This window comes from Aedes albopictus, chromosome 2, assembly GCF_035046485.1.
Source record: "Aedes albopictus strain Foshan chromosome 2, AalbF5, whole genome shotgun sequence".
In the NCBI taxonomy this organism is placed as follows: domain Eukaryota; kingdom Metazoa; phylum Arthropoda; class Insecta; order Diptera; family Culicidae; genus Aedes; species Aedes albopictus.
Genome location: NC_085137.1, coordinates 518,578,333 through 518,599,824, shown reverse-complemented (window position 1 = coordinate 518,599,824; position 21,492 = coordinate 518,578,333). Strand labels below are relative to the sequence as shown.

General features: G+C 36.1%; 2 protein-coding genes across 11 annotated transcripts in view; one reads left to right on the top strand and one right to left on the bottom strand.

Annotated features, from left to right (window-relative positions):
• LOC109409670 (unconventional prefoldin RPB5 interactor-like protein) overlaps positions 1 to 21,492 on the bottom strand; it is a 155,451-nt gene continuing 133,959 nt past the window's right edge. The window contains exons 4-5 of one of the 2 annotated variants that reach the window (XR_003896615.2): positions 555 to 642; positions 1 to 308 (exon numbers count right to left, since the gene is read on the bottom strand). The gene's annotated coding sequence lies outside the window, so the exon portion shown is untranslated. Of the gene's footprint in view, positions 643 to 21,492 lie in introns of both variants that reach the window. The other variant, XM_029870142.2, reaches the window with a different exon arrangement.
• LOC109409662 (capon-like protein) overlaps positions 260 to 21,492 on the top strand; it is a 33,675-nt gene continuing 12,442 nt past the window's right edge. For 2 of the 9 annotated variants that reach the window (XM_029870129.2, XM_062854625.1), the window contains exons 1-6: positions 519 to 657; positions 2,085 to 2,433; positions 16,240 to 16,311; positions 16,377 to 16,472; positions 16,630 to 16,797; positions 20,333 to 20,507. In XM_029870129.2, the coding sequence (XP_029725989.1) occupies positions 2,329 to 2,433; positions 16,240 to 16,311; positions 16,377 to 16,472; positions 16,630 to 16,797; positions 20,333 to 20,507 (616 nt within the window). In that variant the 5' untranslated portion in view covers positions 519 to 657; positions 2,085 to 2,328. The other 7 variants (XM_062854626.1, XM_062854628.1, XM_062854627.1 and 4 more) reach the window with 7 other exon arrangements.

The window sequence follows — 21,492 nt, the reverse complement described above, 5'->3', positions numbered from 1 at the left end:
TTAAAAATTGAACAAAAATGCTAACGTTGTATTCCTAGATGTTTCCTGATATGAGCACTCCTCAGTTCTGGGGCTAGTCTTGTCGATAACATATCTCTTGAACATGTTTAATGAACGCTCAATAAAAATTATATTATCCAATCGCACTCAAGAGTGTAAACCTATCGTGATATGAATGAATATAACAGCCAAACAGCAAACACTAATACAGAGAACATGGTTAATTCCATTCAAAGATATCCAGACAGTCAGTCAGTTGTTTGGTGTGTATCGGGCTAGATGGGTGTTGACCCATGAGTTTTGATGTACTGAAAGGAGAGATTAAATTTTGTAATTTATTAGAACAGAATAGAACCCTTACTAATTACAAGTTTTTTGAAGACTCTGTAAAGCAAAGAACAAATCCAGAACATGAAGAAATTGACCAAATTAACTCGGATCGTGTATATGTGTATGCGCTCTACTTATGCGAAGCGAAGATAGTTGGAACAGCGTTGAAAATGTGCATTAATGCTTACCTAGAAAGCAAAGTGACAAACAAGTGCAATATTTACCGTAAACCAACGCGTTAAAATCAGTATTGTGTGCTCGTATTCTTCCTACATCCGCGACATATACCAGTTTGTTTCGATGTATCGTGTTCTGAAATGGCAGAAAGTAAAAAAAAAAAACGATTTTAGTTAAATAAACCGGAAGCTGTTTTATTCTGCATTTCTCATTGTGTTTAGTGAACAGTGAATGCTTGATCTGCATGATAGTTCCTGCGACATGACTCATTGACTCTGTCGAAGTTAGTCATCAGCAGTCACTATCATACAGATGTGATTAATACCTTAATTGTTTCGCGATACAACAAAGGAATGTTAAACTTGCTTTGCTTTGACACTGTACAACATTATCGTGCGTGAATGATTTACTTCAATTGGAACACCCTCGATTGAGAGAATATATGTGTGACCGGCCCGGATAGGATTTTTTTTTTTATTCAAATTTTGGATCGTTCTTCAAAATCTCCATCGTTACAGTTTCAAAAATAGATTTCATGTCTGGCATGTCCATCGAAAGAAAAACACACTGCTATGACGAAAATATAAAGATTATCTTTTGAAATTTGATTCGATCGAAGACCTCGATACTAATTTGATGCAACTCCAAAGAAAACTAAATGACTAATTCAATCAATTTTAGAGAATATTGAACTCCAAAACTAAAGGGAGCTGGTTTTGGGTCCCATAACGATATTACATATTTTTGGTGTATGGAATTCATCGAAAAGTGATTAATATGTTGATATGTCACAGTGGTTCCAAGCGACAATTTCAATGTGATGGTAGGGACTCCTGTGTAAAGTGTTATTGGTGGACCGACAAACATAACAGTAAAATTGAAGAATTTTTCTTTTAGGCCTTTTTAGTCAATAGTAATAGACTTTTATAGAACGTTTATCTACCATACAATACACTGGACATTCAGTTCGTTGAATTATAAGTGTTAGTTGACCAGCATGAATTCTAACAAAACCATACACGCACACATAAGCGGTCTAAACAGAGAGTTCCATGTGTTTCCCTTTATATTAAGGTGCACATATGACAACAAAGATAAAAAAAATAAGTTCTACTTCTTGTTATGCTTTTTTACATCGGAAAGCTGCTGAGGAATTGAGAACCGGTTTATCCAGTTTTTGCCTCCAAAGGAACATGGAAGAGATGAATAAGGCATAAGAGCATAAACTTTTTCTTTTCTACTTTGCTTTCTACACCTGAACCGCGTGTGTGATGGACACAGTCGCCTTTATGTATGACCCAGCATGACCATGTTGAACGTTCTGGACAATGATCGAAGAAAATAAAGGAAAATCAGTTTTAAGATACGTTCAATTTCAGTTGATTTGTGCCGCACTCTATACGATCGATCGAAGTTCCTACAGTGACTGTAAATCTCTTTCCCGTGGAAGGATGGAAGAAAGAAACTCTGAAATTGTGTTATTTCATTTTGTGCTGCTTCCGTTGCTCTTCCGCTGTGTTTGGTGTTCTCTGTTACAGCATTATAATTATTCCCAAAAGTAATTGACCTTTGCTTAGATCATCCTAAGTAGCACACGCGTTTAGAAAATACAGGAAATGTTTAACTATCGACAAATGGGTTCCTGTATGAAAAAGTGAGTGAGTGAAACAGTATCAACAAGTTCAAGAGAAAATGTTATTAAGAACGTTTATTAGCTGACCTAGTGCAAAGCAGTATTTACAGTGCAAAGAAAAGTGATTCAGCTCTTCTGCTATAAAGTGTAGTTTTGAAAAGAGCCACCTCAACACAAAAGCAAGCAAAATGCCTTCTCAACCTTACGATCTAGTGAAGGATGACCAAGACATTCGGGTGCCGCTGTATCCTGAGCAAGCATTTTACGGAAATGGGATCACGTTCCAAGCAAGGGTAAGTTTTACTTCTGGGTAGAAAGCCTTGTGCATACTTGTTAGTACCACCTGAGCTGCTAAGCTAGCATTTTAGCTGACTCTTTGTCAAACAAAACCAAAGTTGCTTTGGTTATACTTGTATAGGTCGGCATGCATTTAACTGGTTATTAGTACTTGCAAACGTCTATGGCGTGCGGAACTCTTTTATAGACAGGACCAGTAGAAAAACTGCATTGCTATAACATGAGTCATGTACCTTTACATTGCAGCCGTTGGTGAGGCTTTTAGCTGCAATGCCAAGAAATGTCATATCAACCTCATACCGATATATGCTGTATGATCTCATAATGATCATAATTTTACCATGTGAGTCCAACAAGGGGCGATTCAAATATGACGCGCATTAATTTGGATTCAAGCGGCATTTACATAACTGCATATTCTAAGTGTGCATGCAAAACTTGGCAAAAATATATTTCACAATTGTTGAAGCCCAGAACTTAATTTAGAAATCGGTTTGAATATGTATGTTTGGGGGTTGAATCACGCCTCGGTGGTTTTCAGGTAGTTGCGCAACTGTCTAAAGTTAAAATCAAAAACACTATTTGAAATTGATTTTAGTATCAACATGAAAATGGAAAAACTTATAAAAAACATTGTGACTTGCAAACAGATACACTTTTGTATACAATTTCAAAGTCGATACATTATTAAATTGTTTCGGGAATTTTAGAATCCTCGTCTCTCTGTATTTTGCTTTTTTGTATGCCCACATGGAGTGTCACACTTTCTCAGAGCAAACCCCCACCCCCACCGAAAAATGAACATCATTTTTGAATGACCTCCTATGACTTTATGGCTCAATGATGTGTGCTACGACAGCTTCTTCATCATTCATTTCTGAGAATTCGCTGCGTGTGAAGTTGAAGTAACTATCTCCCCATGTTTGCATTTTCGTCCACGCAGCGTGTCCATTTTCATCATGCACTTTCAGACGATGCTGCTTTCTCTGTGAAGCGCAGGTGCATTTTGTGTACATATTTATCAAGCAGAAATGGTTGAAGCAAGCAGAGCCGAAAGATGTAATCAACATATTCGCGAATACACTGACAATTTCGCGAAGCGAATCCATTCTAGACAGGTGGAACTTTACGAAGCATACCAATTTTCTTCGTTTACCATATTCAGTTACAATGGGGTGTGGGACCATTTGGTCAGGGAGTCCGATTTTGAGCATCTTTTTTATTGGCGGACGGATCAAAATAGGATTCCCTGCCAAAGTGGCCTCATACCCAGGGTGGCTTATTCGATTGATAATTGGCTTATTTAGCTAACCTGAATTTGTTGCGACATTCTACCCAATGCGATATAGGTTTGTCCCAACTTGAACAGAAGAGGACAAAGATCGTTCACCACAAGTTTAACAAGATTTTTAAGGCTTGCATTGTGATTTTCGAGCGGTAATTTCGAACCGGTAAAAGGTTCGATTTTGGGTTGGTAAATATTGGTTATTCACGAGTTGAAAAGTACGCAACAAATTCAGCTTCCGTTTTGTCAGCAACACAAATTTTCGAGATCACATCTTTATCTGTTACCAGTTGGGGTAGAGCGTAATCGCCGCGTCTTCTTTGTTGCTTTTGTCTGACAATTCTCTTCACTGGTGTGGAGACAATTCCTTATTCTGAATCTTGCATGTCAAACTGAGCCGTAATCCAAATTCTCATCAATTTTGGTACTACACATGCACCAAAAAGTTTTGAATAAATATATTTCAGCTCTTCAGTAGTTATGGTGAGAAATTGAAAAAATCTGACCAAACTAATATGTGTAATTATTAGCAAATAAAGGGTGGTATGGTCAAAATTTGGTCAAACAATTTTTTTCATAACTTTGGACTGCGTACACCAAAATAGCTAATTTTTGGACCAGTAATGGTGCATTATATGTAGCTAATGCCATAAAATTTTCATCAAAATCGGCTTAGTATTTGCGGAGATATTGTTGAATCCTGAGATCTGCAATTTTAAAATGTTGTACAAAGAGGCTTCAAAAATAAGAACACATTTTTACTGTTTTATTTATAGAGCCAGAAATACTGAACCGAATTCAATGATTTTTTTTTGTATATAAAGTATGCATGTCCAAATGTTGTGTAAAAATTTCATTCAATTTGATTTTGCCGTTTCAAAGTTATATGTGTTTAAGTGGCACCCTGTCAGTTTTTTCATATTCAAACTGCCACAACTTTGAAAGTATTCATACATAATGGCTCAAAATTTTACTTAGATCATATTTGTATAATAGTATTATACTGTAAAATTTTCATATGAATCGGAGCAGTATTAGTAGTTTGAATACCAAAAGTGTGCTCTACTGATCTTAAATTGTCAAAGATTTACAATGGAGCGCCTTTGTACAACATTCTAAAAAGGCAGGTCGTTGGTTTTATCTATATATCAACCAATACTTAATGGATTTTGATGAAAATTTTATGGCATAAGCTACACGATAATGTACCATTACTGGTCTAAAAATCAGCTGTTTTAGTGTACGCAGTCTAAATGTATGACCAAACTTTGACCGTACCACCCTTTAATGTTTCTCAACAATAACGTCTCCATGGATCGTATCACCAACCAAAGGTGACTCTCGGTCTCTTGTAGCAACAACCATCACACTCTACTTAACATTTGTTTCCCTTTCCAACTGACTGTAAGGATTTGGCCGTCGCCGGAATTGATCCAAATGCATGAACTGCTTAAATTGTAATTTGAGAATAAGTGGAGTGTCCAAGCCCACTTTGGATCTTAGTGCAATTCATACCAGTTCAGATCAATCACAGAGGAACAGCCATTGACATGTAGTCTAAGCTAAGTTAAGTTTTGGGGCACAAATCATCATCACAAATCAATATCTCGTGTTGTACTGAACCAATTTCGGAGTGTAGAATTAGCATTTAAGTTAAAATACACATTAATGAAAACCAAAAAAAAAAAAATGAACCAATTTCAAATCTTTTAGCATGTTGAAAGTTGAATGTAATATCTTTCGGTTATCTGAACACAGTTTTTGAAACAGATTGATACAATTTGTGATATTGACGAGTTTATGAGATGATGACCTTGAATTTTAACTTCTTCTTAGCATAACGTTCCCACTGGGACACAGCCTGCTCTCAATTTCTATGTTCTATGAGCACTTTCTCAGTTTTTAAATGAGAGCTTCCTCTAATGACCATTTTTTATGTATATATCGTGTGGCATGCACGAAAACACTTTATGCCCAAGGAATTTAAGGAAATTTCAATTACAAAAAGATCCTTTACCGACCGGGAATCGAACTTGTCATCCCCAGCATGGTTATGCTGGATACCCACGCATTTACAGCTGCGGCTATTTGGACCCTTCAATCTAATTTAAACCCAATGTCAAAAAAAGGAAAAAAAATATCTTTGTAAATGAGAATAATTCAAAAATATTACTCGATATATGTGTTACTAATTTTGAAAACTAAAAATACAATAGTTATTCAAAACATGTTAGAAATACTCAAAACCTTCTGGATAAAAATAGGAGATACTTTATATGCCCCCGATATTTGAAGATAGCAACGTTTTCAAGTGCCCACTAAAGCTACAATATTCTGCTCTAAAGTTACAACATACGGAGCGGAAGCTAGATATTCGTTATTGGTAATATTCGTTTATTCTAAAATATTTTGAATGGCTTTGCTCAATCTGGAAACATCTGTACAAAAGTTTTTCCAGACAGATCGAGCAGAAGATCGAAGAGTTTTCTTGTAAGGCCAAAGAAAGACGTCTGTTACAATTTTTTCTACAACTTCTCCCTGTGCTTGACCACATCAGAGTTTCATTGCTGACAGACCGCAGAGGACAAACTTATTTTAAAACAATAGGAATACCACATTGGAGGGTGTTGTAGTAAACGAACCCATCATAAATGTGCCGATGTAAGCGAGTTATCAATGAAATGCGGTCGCAATCAAATCAGTACATGTTTGCCAGTTTGTTGAGCAGCGATGTCTAAATACGCAATCTTTTGCTAAAGAACTCTCAAATGTACAAAGAAGGCCAAATGAAGAAGACTCCTCATTTGACACATGCAAATCAGTCAACTGCAATTCCATATTAAGTAATCCATCAGTTGTACTACCAAAGAATTGCACCAAAATGAAGCATCTCAAACTAATATGTGATAGGTTCAGATGATGTAATTATCATGGCACCTGTCAAAATTTAAATATGCTGAAAACAATATGCAACAACCAGTGCAACAACTTACTTGTAAACATCCATAAGGAAAGATTCAATGTACTTTTTAAAGTTTTTATTTTTGTGTATTTTAATAGTAATTCAATATATTGTAGACGTTATTTTGAAGTAGCATGTTCGAGGCACGACACGTGAATTCACCACTTCATGTAAAATGAAAAAGACAAAACTGGGTTCACAAGGTAACCTATACAGAAGTTACCATACAATAATGAACTTTTTAAAGGAGAGCCACTTGGGCTACACTATTTTGCATACAACTGCTAACTGAACATTGATCTGAGGTATGTAGGGGAGACTGAGGAGACTTGATCCCTGGGGAGACTTGTTCCCCCAATATTTGCTCGGAATCAAAAACATTTTTCTTCTAGCATAATTTTTCCAAAACTACTCCTGGATTAACGATTATGTTTTGGCTACAAGTGATTTCGATTGTACATTGCATTATTTTTTAACGGCTGATGGTTTGTTTTCAGTCCTTCAGAAATCTTTTAGACGATTCCAAAAAATCTCAAAAACTTTGTGAAAATTGAACCAAATCGTGTCAAAATTTAAAAGCACACAGTTTAAATAAAATACTTTCAAACTTATTTATCCAAATAAGGCTGTTGTTAACATACTTTAATTAATTCAGCTTAGTATACACAACAGTGACATGTAGAGTCTTGATCCCTCGAGGATTACACACACATTATACATGTGAAAAATAAAATTCTATTAGGAAGCCTCTATTTACTTGGAATTCTAGTCTATTCAACGATAAAATGTGTTCAGCTTAGTATACACAACAGTGACATGTAGAGTCTTGATCCCTCGAGGATTACACACACATTATACATGTGAAAAATAAAATTCTATTAGGAAGCCTCTATTTACTTGGAATTCTAGTCTATTCAACGATAAAATGTGTCAGATAATTATAACTTTAGTACAAACCATGAAAAGGGGGATCAAGTCTCCCCATTTTGAAAATACGGCATAACCTTAAAAATTTAAGGAAATCTTACAATTTCAAACACTCCATATTCATTGAAAATACAAGAAAAATCGAAAATAAAATGAATAGTAAGACTCTGGAATTATTTTCCCTTTAAATAAATCATGTGCTCAAAGGGGGATCAATTGTCACCCATTTTTGAAAAATACATCATAAGACATGCCTTCATAAAAACACAGTTTTGAAAACTTTAACAATAATTTGAAGGCCTTCTGTTGTGTATAAACTTGCAATAGATGTTTTTCTGCCATTTTGTACGGAAATCGGATCTAGTTTTGTGTTTTTTCTTAAAGTTTCAGGTAAATTAAGAAAAAGGGATCAAGTCTCCCAGTCTCCCCTACCCTATCCGTAACCACTACCCAAACTAGATGGGGATGCACTCATCGTAATCACAGCACAAACAAGAAACATTAAATATAAACCAAATCGCTACCAATTGGAAAACGCCAATGACGAAAATACATAAGGCGAAAACATTTTGGTGATAACTTAAGCTAGTTAGAAATGTTTTGATAACTCTGCCCTTAATAAGCCTCAAATTTGAGACTTAAAAAAGGCAACTGATAACCTCGGAGAAACACAAGGTCTACTGTACCATTGCTCCGGTTAGTGAAGTAAGGGCGTAATACTGTGGAGGACGTCCAAATTCTCCACAGGCTTGTTTTGTGATTCGGGTTTTGTTAGACTCTCCAACCATTCATTCTTTAGCAAGCGGTAAGCAAGCATGTTGTCGCCATATCAGGCCAAACATATCTAAAGGTCCTATCTGCAGAAGAGAGGCTCTCTTTGGTTTCCCTCTCTATCGTTAATATCTCAGCTGTTTATTTGAATTATGATTGTCTCCTTGCATAGAACGATGGTCAAAACAATCGTCTTTTAATTTGTACTGCAAAAGTAGTTGAAAAGTGTACAATTACATTGCAACGATTGAAAGAGATTGTTAACAAAGAGAGCCTCTCAAATGTAGATAGGACCTATTGAAATATTTGGCCTGATATACTATGGATTAGGGATCACCTGTTATTAGTAGACTCTTATCACCGGAACACGCAGTCTGCAGTTTTAATCTAAGCTAATTACGACAACCGCTATCAACACTACACAGCTATCAAGGCTGATCGAGAAAATAATTGAACATTGATTGTCAACTTCTAAACAAGCCCAAACAGCCGAAAATAAAAATAATTTCTATCTGATTTTCGAAAAAATAAAGAAATATATTTTTGTTAGTGAGTAAAAATCGGAAATGATCTGCGAAAAAGCTGTTGCTAATAGGTTGCTTGGGAGTACGTGTCAAATAACTCTCTACAGATGTTGAGATGGGATATATTTCAGTTGATTTAATAGAGGGACGTTTTTTCATGGTAATTCCAATTTACAGAAATTTAGCGTATGAAAACAAACCTATCCTCCTCGGTAGCGAAACAGATAGCCTTATAAGTGCGAAAATGTTAATAAAAGTGCACGATTGCATCAAATCCAGTTGATGTCTTCGGCGCATTATTTCTTTGATTCGCTCTGAACAAAAAATTATAAAGTTGTTACAAAACCTCGCAAATATTTCATCAATCTTACGCGAAAACTATATTCAGCTTTTAATTTATGCAAAAATCACGGCAATATGGGTCGACCAGATCGAGTGTAACTTTGCGAGTGTAGGGAGTTTCCGAGGTTGAAGGTGGCTGAAGGAAGCAGCTGCGAGCCGAGTTATGTAGCGTGCAATTGTTGACTCAGTCTTATCTTTGTAAAAATGTTGAAATGTACAATCTTCTTCATCCACCGCAGGTATGTATTGCCTATATTCAAATAAACAGCAGTGAAAGCTGACTTTCACACGCTATGGACACACTCGGCATGCTGTAATATTGTTTTAAAAAAGACAATTTAACCGTCTTCGACCTTGCGGCCTCTACAGACTGAACATTACTAACATTTGACAACGGATAACACATATTAACACCCAGTGGTCCAGTGGAGAATTTTCCGTTTGACGAAAAGTTTTCCCCGACTGGAGCGGGAATCGAACGCACACTCCGAGGCTTACGAGAAACCTAAACGACTGACACCGCTAACCGCTCGGCCACGAAGCACATGCCCCATTGAGCTGATATTTTGATAGTGAACTACTGCTGTATTTTGTTATTGCAAAATTTTGACATTTTGGAGCATCTATGACCATTGGCGTAGCTAGCTTTTTATTTTTTCTTACTCACTCTCCTCAACATACACGAGAATGAGCGGGATGGGCCTGGGCCACTTCTTTTATCCTTCTCAAAAAAAAAAATTAAATTAAATTATCAGCCTTCCTCCTCTCCTCTTCCTCTTCTTGGCGTAACGTCCTCACTGGGACAAAGCCTGCTTCTCAGCTTAGTGTTCATGTTCGTGAGCACTTCCACAGTTTTTAACTGAGAGCTTCCTCTGCCAATGACCATTTTGCATGTGCATATCGTGTGGCAGGCACGAAGATACTCTATGCCCAAATTATCAGCCTTATAATAGTTATTTATGTAACGAGTTGCAAAAAGTTGATTTTTTCAGCACGAGTCGTACATTTATCCAACGAGGCTTGCCGAGTTGGATAAATACGAAGAGTGCTGAAAAAATCGAGTTTTGCAACGAGTTCCATACAAAATTTTATGCAATGTTTTTTTTATAATGCAACTCATTTGGGTTGCATAATGTTCATAATGCAACTCAAATGAGTTGCATTATGAAAATTATGCAACTCATTTCAGTTGCATAATGAACCAGTTCGGAAAAGTTGATCATTATGATACCAAAATGAGTTATATAAAATAGAAATTATGATACTAAATTGCATAAAATATATTAAAGGTTGGGTTGGTCATATTTATTTCGGCTGTCAACCTTAATTTATATAGCAGACCATTTTTCAATAGTCGCAACCATCGATTTTCAATATATTTGCACCAAACCAAAGCTGGTACATTTTACATCTATATAAATAAAAATGGAATGGTGTTTGTATGTCACGAATAGGCTCGGGAACGGAGCAACAAATCGACATGATTCTTTCACTGTTAAATTCCGCCAGGGCTCCGACGTGTTCGTACGAAAAAATAATTAGGAAAAGTGAATGGGAAGGCATGAAAAACAGGAAAAACAAAAAATCCATTTTGAGGGGCATTTCTTCATGGAAGCGGATGTCAAAAAAACAGAGTAGGCAGGCAGTACGACGTTTGCCGGGACAGCTTGTAAAAAATAAAAGAGAATTCTTTTTCTATCTTTTTCTGTCACAATAGATCTGACAACTGGTCGCAGTGACTGAAATACCCAACAAGGAATAAAAAAATCTTTTTCTTTCAGAAAAAGTTATCTTGTCACTTTTGCGCACTGTATCGTTATTTCACGATGTATACAAAATAAATAACCAATTAAAAATTTGATTCACTAATGAAAGGATAAAAGTTCCAGTTTTTCAAAATACTACCGAAGTTAAAAAAAAACATGCGGGCAATTGAGAAACAGTTGAAAACGAGAACGAACCTTCGACTCCAATTTTTTGAGAATTGTACTAACGTAAGAACCTCGACAATACACAAAAAACGCGACGCGAGACAGGACACAACACTTTTCTTACAACAAATTAAAAGGAATTAAATTTAATTCCTTTCAATTTGTTGTAAGAAAAGTGTTGTGTCCTGTCTCGCGTTTCATGTGTACGAACCTTCGATTTTCCCGATTTTTTCCGCAGGTGGATAACTAGATCGCTGCCCTTGAACACGCGAGTCAAAAGTGCACCTAATTTCGCTGCGCTCTCATGTCAACTTCGGTGCACGAGAAAATGTATGGAGACAATGTGACATGGTTTACAAAACTGCAGATATTTTCTTATTTTTTAATGAAGTAGCGCACTATGAAAACAAAAAGACAGGAATCAATTGGTGCCGTATTCGCTTGTTTTCGGATAGTGTGAAGAATTAAGCTTAAGTTAAAATTCACAAATAAAAAGAAAAAAAAATGTTTTCGGATAGTGTAAGATTAACAATCAGTATAAGTTATACACGGTGGGTGGTACTTTACGCCCACCGCGATTTTTCGGCTGCCTTAGAGACAAGGTATTTGGAGTACATTGCTCAAAATTTCTAGAAAACCGTTTTTAAGAACCGTTGAACGTATTCGGATTAAAATGCATCAGGCTGTTGACAACCACTGAACAATTAGCGTGATGCATTTTCATCCAAATCCTTTCAACGGTTCTAAAAAACGGTGCTCTAGAAATGTTGAGCTATGTACTCCAAATACCTTGTCCTTAAATTCGATTGCGCTATTTTTTTTTTTGTGTGGTTGTAAGCTAAATACCTTCCAAAAATGAACTGGATTGGTTAAAAGACAACAGAGAAATTGAGGTGGGCGTAAAGTGGGTGGCACCGTGTATAACGAATCCTGACTGTATTTTTCTATCTTTATTAACGAGATTTTTAGCTTAGAGCTAGTTTGTAGTTTGGGAACCACGGCTTTATTTCCCTTCCGAAGAAAGAACTCACATTCTGTAAGTATATCAGAAGTGGGCTTAGATCCCAGGTCCTGGGCATGATAGTCACGAGTTTTAACCAATGCAGGCGTCTTCCCCGGCCGAGAGGGGAAATCTCCTTCACGATTAGGGCCTGTGCCCGAGAATCCGTCCGGAAGGACGGTGTGGCTCCTTTACGGGTTAGGCGCGGGAACCGTTCCCGGTTCCGCGGGCCGAACCGAGTGCTTGACGGTAGACTCTAAAGGTCCATACAAAAGAGGTCCTAAAGGACGATTCAATTTAAAAACTAGGTCCTTCTGTAATATGCAGGGTATACAAATTACCTGAACAGGTTTCTTCCCAGGTTTCCACTTGACCAACGTCAAGGGGGGGGGGGGGTTTATCCTCAAAATGTAAAATTTTCTCCACTGCACAAAACTGATCTACAGCACACGGACGCCTGATTAAAATAGCTGCCGAATTAAGGCAATGGCCGCTAAAATTCTCATCTTCCTACATTCCGTCATTGTAAGCGATATCGCTGCCACTCAGGCATGTTACAAGTGATTGGTAACAGACAACGAATTCACAGCGGTACGAGTCCCTATCACTACTGTGGTATTTCTACTGTTCTTACACAAGAAACGTGAAGGGTCCAACAACCAACATTAAATACAAAACAAAAATCTACAATTTGTAACCAAACGGTTACACATCTATGCTCTTGCTCATGGAAAAGTCAAAAATTTTAGTATCGATCGTCATGTTCGAATATACTCCTTCGTCTCTCTAGAGCGACAGATTTGTTCTTCTTCTTCTTTATGGCTCTACGTCCCCACAGGGACTTGGCCTACCTCGCTTCAGCTTAGTGTTTTTTGAGCACTTCCACAGTTATTAATTGAAGAGCTTTCTTTGCCTGTCATTGCATGAATTTGTACATTATGTGGCAAGTACAATGATACACTATGCCCAGGGAGTCAAGAAAATTTTCCCGACTGGAACGGGCATCGAACCCGTCGTCTCCGGATTTGCGATCCATAGCCTAAACTACTAGGCTAACTGGACACCCCAGAGCGTCAGATTAAGATGGACAAAAGTTCGAGTGGAGCAAGTTCATGAGCTCAATTCAAATTCTTTCTTTCGGATTTCAAGTCTTTGAACACTTTTTTGAATAAAAATTAAAGAAAAAAACCTTTTTGAATAAGTGTTTCTCTAGACTAATTACGAAAGTTAATTAGTATTTCGAAAAGTTATGACAAAATGTTGATTGTAAAGGGTGAGTCGTTAATTATTGTGCCACCCTACCTTCAACTGATTCGCAATTTGTCTACAGTTAACGAAATTAAACTAAATTTTTATAGTAATTTAGTATACATACTAAATTTGACCAAAATGTTTGGGATAGCCAACATTTTTTTTTCTTTTTCAAAGTCTCTGGTTTGTTTATCACATCGTGCCTGGTTTTCACCCAGCTCCAAGATTATGTTTCATTGACAACCATTCCTGAAACCTATTGACGAACAATAAGATGATCCGATAATGTATAATCATTAATTGTTCCAAGGCGCGATACCATGATTTTTGATTTTAGCATGTGATTGTACAACATCTTTTTGAGAACTGTTAACTAAATTTATTCTTTATCGACCGGAATCTCACTGATAACTGCTCAATAACACATATGTGAACAATAGATTATAAGGAGAAACTGTGAAAATTTGGTTGATTTTGGTGAAGTAGGAAAAAAGTTACGTTAGTTCAAAAATGGCACAATAATTTTCGACTCACCATTAAGACTAACAATTTGTAGTTTGTGATAGTCCTTCCAACACTTGTATGAGAATTTTTATAAATTTAAATTTGGCGGGTTCGATTCGATTCCCGTTCTGGTCGGGAAAATTTTCTCGACTCCCTGGGTATACTGTATCATTGTACTTGCCAAGGTACATATGCATGCATGCAATGGCAGGCAAAGAAAGCCCTTCAAATAATAACAGTGGAAGTGCTCTAAGAACACTAAGTTGAAGAGAGGCAGGCCAAGTTCCAATGCTAACGTCGGGCCATAACGAAGAAGAAGCTCTTACTAAAAGAGACTTGGAGAATACCCAGCTAACACAAAGTCCTATATGCTGTTGCATAGGATGCTAAAGTGGAGGCCATATGCGTACATGCTTCCATTTACCCGCGTGCAAAGTGTACGTATGTGTACGATCATGTGTTTGCTGGGTATATTTAACCCATACTGGAACAAGAGTTCGAGTCATACCAGCCCCAGGTAAAAACCTGAAAGTTTTCAATTCATAATATCAAATCAAATCAAAAACCATGTTTTCTATGATGATGATGATGATGATGAACCTGTGCGTGTTAGTGGAATACCTGTAAGTAAAAAGAAAATCCGATTAAGTACTGTTCCTTTGAATTCCATTAAGAATTTGTATCCTTTGGCAGATACGTATTTCGATCTCAACTGTAAGGTCGTATTCAGTGTCTCGTACTTCGACTTTACAATTGAGGTTGAAGTATGTATCTGTCAAAGGATGCAATTTCTTTTAGTGGAATTCAAATGAACAGTACTTAACCCGATTTTCTTTTTACTTATATTGTCATACTAATCGTTTAAGCATACCATAGGGTCGTCTAGTAATGGTTTTGTTTTGGGTTTAATCTTCCAGTTGATTGTAATTATAGCCACGGTAAGCCTCTACCAATGGACAATTTAACTCAAAGCTAAAAAGCGCAGGATGCAGCTTTTTACGCATCTCAGGACTAATTACTTTTAATACATATGAAAGACAAGTGAAATGATTGCAGAATCAATTGACTTTCACACAATGTATTGACCAGATTTATATTATTTTTGCTTCCAAAGTTGAAATTTAATTTAATTGCCAATAAAGAAAACACGTTTTACATAAAATGTTTAACTTTGGTAATTAGTACTATTTTCTCGTGCTCTCAAGCTTATTTTAAATACTAAGCATTGTAATATGTATGACGTATAATGAGAATTCAGAAAAAAATGGCTACATACTTTTACAAAAATTCAAATTATTCTTTATTTTTACGCACTTCAGCATACAGGGGATGGCCAAAATGTTTGGGATAGGCACCTTTTTCTCCCACAATAAAATCAACATGCTGTAGCTTTTCATAGAGTGCATAAAAAAATCTCAAATTTTGACTGTTTGTCAACCTATTATATGTGCATCATTGGTACATTTTTTGGCTCGATTGATAAATGTTTCGCAAAATTAGAACCGTTCGGGTAAAACACTATTTTTTAGTTTTTGAGCTGTCATATCTCGGAAACCAGTGAACTGAATTGAATGAATTTTTTTAACGTTTATCAACAATATATTGATACTTAATACGACGTTATAAAATATAATATTTTCTCACGGCGAATCAAGTTATACCGGGTTGAAACTTTTACCCATATATTGGAAAATAAGTCAAATTTACAATACCACACAAAAATTACTAAATGTGTTCTATCTTCAATCTAAATAGGCTCTAATATATCTGATTAGAGGTAATTTGAGAACAGAAGTGGAAAATCTTTGGATATCAACACTAAAATTTATTGACATTGATGTAAAAAAATCGCATTTTTTCGAGAAAAATCCAAAAAATTTTTTTCAACGTTTAAAAAGTACCTATACTTTAATAGTTTGTGAAGCATTCACATATTGTTAGTGTACGTTCAAAATTTCATTCAATTCGGTTCACTGGTTTTCGAGATATGACAGCTCAAAAATGAGTTGTCTAAAAAATAGTGTTTTACCCGAACGGTTCTAACTTTGCGAAACATTAATCAATCGAGCCCAAATTTGTACCAAAGATGCACATAAAATAGGTCGACAAACAATCAAAATTTGAGATTTTTTGATGCACTCTATGAAAAGTTAAAGCATGCTGAACTTTTTCGTGAGAGAAAATAAAGTTGCCTATCCCAAACATTTTGGCCACCTCCTGTATATAACCCCTGGATTTATATAAATAAATCTAAGCATTCATCTTATGTTTTAATTTTATTTCTTTATCTTCAATCTCGTTTCAGTTAATAGGCTGGCAAATCGTTCCCCGCCCCAGTAGCAGAACGGAAATTGTTCAAGCAATGCGTAGAATTCGAGTAAGTGTTTGGAAATTTATTGGTACTTATTGAACAAAATTGTATGATTATATTTCCTTCTACAGTATGAATGCAAATCTCAAAATGCGAAGAAAAAGAAAGTTTCATTCTATATCTCCGTGGATGGAGTAAGAGTGTGTTTGAAACGAAAAAGACGAAAGGTATGTTCTACAATCATGGTGGAAGTTATCGGTAGCAATTGAAGATCCAATATAACATCAATATCTTTCATTTTCACATGATGCATTGATCACTTTTACTGCATTTTCATCCATTAGTATTGTGAACTCCACATATGTTTATTTCATATCATTACAGAAAAAACACCAGTGGAACGACCCACCGGAAATGGAGATTTTAAGTCATCCAATTTATCGCATTTTCTACGTATCTCACGACAGTAATGATTTAAAGATTTTCAGTTATATTGCGAGAGACGGTAGCAGCGATGTGTTCAAATGTTGTGTATTCAAAACAAATAAAAAGGTAATATCATCCATTGCACAGAGAGTGAATACTGTTTACTCAAACCATAATAATTATAACTAATTAACATTGAATGTACTCAACCATTATGCATGATTGAAATGAGTGAATGTTTAGAATAAACCAATATCTTATAATTAAGATAAAAAACAGCAAACGTTACATTGTTCGTATATACATTAAAATTATTTATCTCCATCGTTCTGAAAAAAAAAACTCCCATTTTCATTTAAGTTTATACTGTTCAGCTGCACTTCAACCAATTTCAGAATATTTTATACGCTTTCAGCAAAATGGGTATTTAGTGCTCCATTAAGCATTTGACGCAAAATAGACGAAACTCTGCAACAGAATCACCTAGCTGTGCTTCTGCGTTCTCCACGAACACTTGTCGTAGCTGCGAATGTGCGTTATAGACACCCACTAAGTGTATATAGACATTTCTTCTCAACGGCTTAAGCCGCAGTGTCCGGATCGTGGAATACCTATTACTTTTTTCCAATTCTCCCGACAAACCTCTCTTGCTCTTCTGCGAACTTTCGCATGTACAAAGAGACACGCTTGGCTCACCAACACAGATGGTCAGAGAAAAAAAAACTTGCGCGCCGTTGTGTACGAAGGTTTATGAAGCAGAATTTTAAAATTATACCAAAAATTCATAAAACGAAGAAGACGGAGATTTTTCTCAATGTGGTCTGCACGGAGCTAGTGCGTACCGAGTGTCAAAGCTGTATGGTTTGTTATGGAAAACCAAATCGATAGCTTCCAATATTGTTATCCTGTGTAAATTATACATTTTCCTGTATTCGAAATAGTGCGAAACGCTTTATCGGGTCCCGGAGAAGAGTCTTTCGTTTGAAATCACGAGTAGGCGCGAATATGCGTGCATAAAAACCTGCGATAAATCGGACGAATATAAGCTGCTATTCGAGTATCTTTGGCTGAGCGCAATGGTGATATACTTACTGGACATTGGCAGTTGTTTAGTTTTCCGTGTTAGTGGGTGATTATCCGACCAATCTAAACAGGATCATTGGTTTTGAGTATCCTATTATATAACATCCTAAAAAGGATTCTTGTGGAATACAAACCTTCGTTTTCTGCGTAAAAATATTCATTGATTGGTGTTTGCAGTTGCTAGTGTAGGAATCATGTGACATTGTGGAATTCTAGAGTGATAAAAAAAATTAAGCTTGTGCTAAAAATAACGAGGAAAGCCAAAGTGAAAGGAGAATATAATAAATGGGCAACGCTGCATGTTGATTTAAAGCACCAGAAAGCAATATGCGAGATATTGTCATTTGAGTGATGTTTCCAGTGAATCAGGATACGACAATCTGTTTAATACTCTTAACTTGCAATGGCAAATCATCTTCTGGAACTCAGTAAAATGAAGATGCCCATGAATTCAAATAATAATTGCTGGATTCAAGTACACCGGTAAACGAAAATCCGTGCGAAATGAACAATGATTGTTAAAAATACCAAAAAAGTGATGCTATTATTTGCTAGAAAAATGTTTGTCTCGGATAAAAATAATTTTCGCAATAATTAAATACTGCACCAGTGAGAAATACAACAGGAGAGTCTTGACCTATTCTAAATATACCCTTCAAGTTTGATTTGTCTACTTAGACGATTGTCGTGATGGTTATGATGGAATATAATTATCCGCCAGACAATAATATCGGTATATTCGTTCTGTGTTGACACACGAGGCAGAAGAAAATCTCGAGTTCAGGTGTGTGCCACAGAGGATTGGATTAACTACTGGCTATTGAATTTGATTCATCATGCTCGAGAACAATGAGCGATCGTGCTCATATTAACTTCAAGTTTTAAAATTTTAAGAACTCGTTAAAGTGATCTTTTTTTTTCAAAGTGATTTTATGCTATAAACTTGGTAGTGCATCATGATTAAACAGAAATCAGAAGACATGCAGCTAGAAGGCATCGATCCTCTAGTATCACCGAATAGTAAACGAAGGAATGAATCAACTTTACGACAACTTCAAAATGACGTGATGGGGAAAGCTCGGTCAACACTGAGCAGTTTAGGCGATGTTTTAAAAGGAAGTAAAAGTGCTCCAAACACTCCAGTTACAAGTGGATCCGGAAATGAACCGTTTTATAAGCTATCAACAAACGAAATGGGCCCAGACGAAACAGAACAACAGTTTGCAACACCTCCGAGAAGCCCGAAAACTCAAAAAGACAAAAGTACTTTGGACTTTTTTCCGTGGTCTAAAACAAAAGGTAAAGAAAGTTCTAAAAGTGTTAAAAAAGAAAAACTCAAACCCCAACCATCTCAGCTTAGTGATGTTTACGAAGAAGAGATTGACGATGAACAAAACAATTTTCCAACGTCTACATCAAATTTACCCATGACCGGGGCAGTGAAGAAGAAACCTATGACTGATAATATACCTTCAGTACGCCATCAAGCGCAAAATCAAAAACAAAAACATAGATATTCAAATGAATATTCTGAAGAAACAGGAGATTATAAAAATGAGCATGATCTGAGCCGATCTATGGAAGATGGAATACAGTATATACATCGTGATAATTTACGCTGCAATGAGAAATACTATGACAGTCGCCCGAGATCATACAATGAAAAATATTCACAGAATTATAATCATGGATATCAATCACGTGGTTTTGCAGAATACGGTGAACAATATGAAGAGGATTATAGCCAAAATACAAAAGGCAGTCGAAAATCATCGAACCCTTCAAGTCCTGCACCAATAAAGCATATATTATTCAACGAAGAGAAAGATATCCTCTACTATAAAGATAATCAACGGCTATCGAAAACAAAATCGTTAAGTGATCATTACAGCAAGGATAAGCAGAAAAATATTCCGTTCAAAACTTCATCAACGAGAGATAATAGGAAAGCTCAAGATTCGACTCCTTTACCAATACGGAAAGCTTCAAGAGATGAAAAACCAGTGAATGCCACTAGTGCTTATCATGGGAATATGGATCTTACACCGAATAAACCCGGTATAAAACCATCTAGAGCTGCGACTAATGTGGAGGACAAAACAAGGATGAGTCAAAAATCAGCCATATCTAAACCCGGACTATCTAGGGATTATTCAATAGATTACAGATACCCATCAAGTGATATGCAAATGGAATCAATTCCGTACGGCACCACAACGGATCAACGTGCTGTGCGTTCGATGCAGTTTTCCAACGACGATTCAAATGACAAAAAGTACAATAAAAAGATATGCTTTCAAGAACCAACGTTTGACGAAAAAATCAAATGTGATACACTTCCTCGCAGCAGAAAGAATATTAGGAAATTAGAGTGCGATCAAAACGTTAATGAATACTTAGATAAAGAAATGCTACGCCCACGTAGTGGGAGCCTAGATTCAGACCTTGAGGTAATTGAGTATGTATGTGTGTGTGTGTGTGTATTTTTAGTAAAACAAATTACCAAACTAAATGAACAGCATTAAACTATAAGTGCGAAAAGTGTTCTAAACAAATATTTTATTATTTTTATTTGCAGTCACAAGCAATGCGTATTGTACGAACAGTCGGGCAAGCGTTCGAGGTTTGTCACAAGTTATCCACGCAAGATAGTGGTGACCACGCTGATGAGCACTCGGAATTATCTCACTGTGATGTATCCGAACAGGATCGAAGTTTCGATAGAATTAGCGACGAGGGAGAAATTAAAAAAGGTAATTAAAACCATTGAAACTGAATACGCAAACTTTTTCCGGCTTTATTTTTCACCGAGATTATTTCTTGTGATGTAATGGGATGCATTTTCTAACAAAATAAAAATTATGTTCAAAACTTTTATGATGCCGCTTAGTTTTTTTGTGATTTGAGCACGGATCCAAAGTAAGCACATATTTTTTAAAATTTACAATTGGAAAAAAACTGAAGCTATTGTATAAATGCATTTTTTTTTTAATTCTAACAATGTTGTCATTACGAATGTTAAAGCGGCCGGCAGAGTACCCGCATACCGTGATTTCTGGTAAAATTTAACACACACTATTGATTTTCACAGTTTTTGGCGTTCAATTTTAAAATATTGTCCGTATTATCAAACGCAATTATTATCAATATAAACAAATGCGACGATGGATTTCATCAGTCAATGACATTCAAACGTTAACTTCTATTCATTATGATGTTATAATTGGAAATAACAAATCCAAAATGCAACTTTTCGGGTAAAATTAATCAATCTATTGTTGAAATTACGATTCTCCAAATTCATACGATTCACCAAATTTTGGTTTTATTTTATTATTTATTTATGCATAAATGTGAATGATTATAAGAACTTCAATGCCAAATTCGGATTTAGAGATTTCTCTTGAGAGTTAGATACATTTATTAGAAAGTTCATTACATGTACGAAACTACTACGACATCAACAGTTTGTAGATGTCATTTTAATTCGCCTAAATATTTTTATCGATCAAAACGATCAATTCTGACTATACATGTCAATGGTTGCTCCTCCATGATTGATCTGAAATGGTACCAGTTGCACTGTGATCCAACTGAATAAGGGGCTGGGACATTCCACTTATTCTCAAAGTGCAATTTTAGCAGCTCATGCATATTTGATCAATAACGGCGCCGGCCAAGTCCTTATAGTCAGCTGGGAAGGGAAAGGAATGTTAGAGTGTACTGGTTGTTGCTACT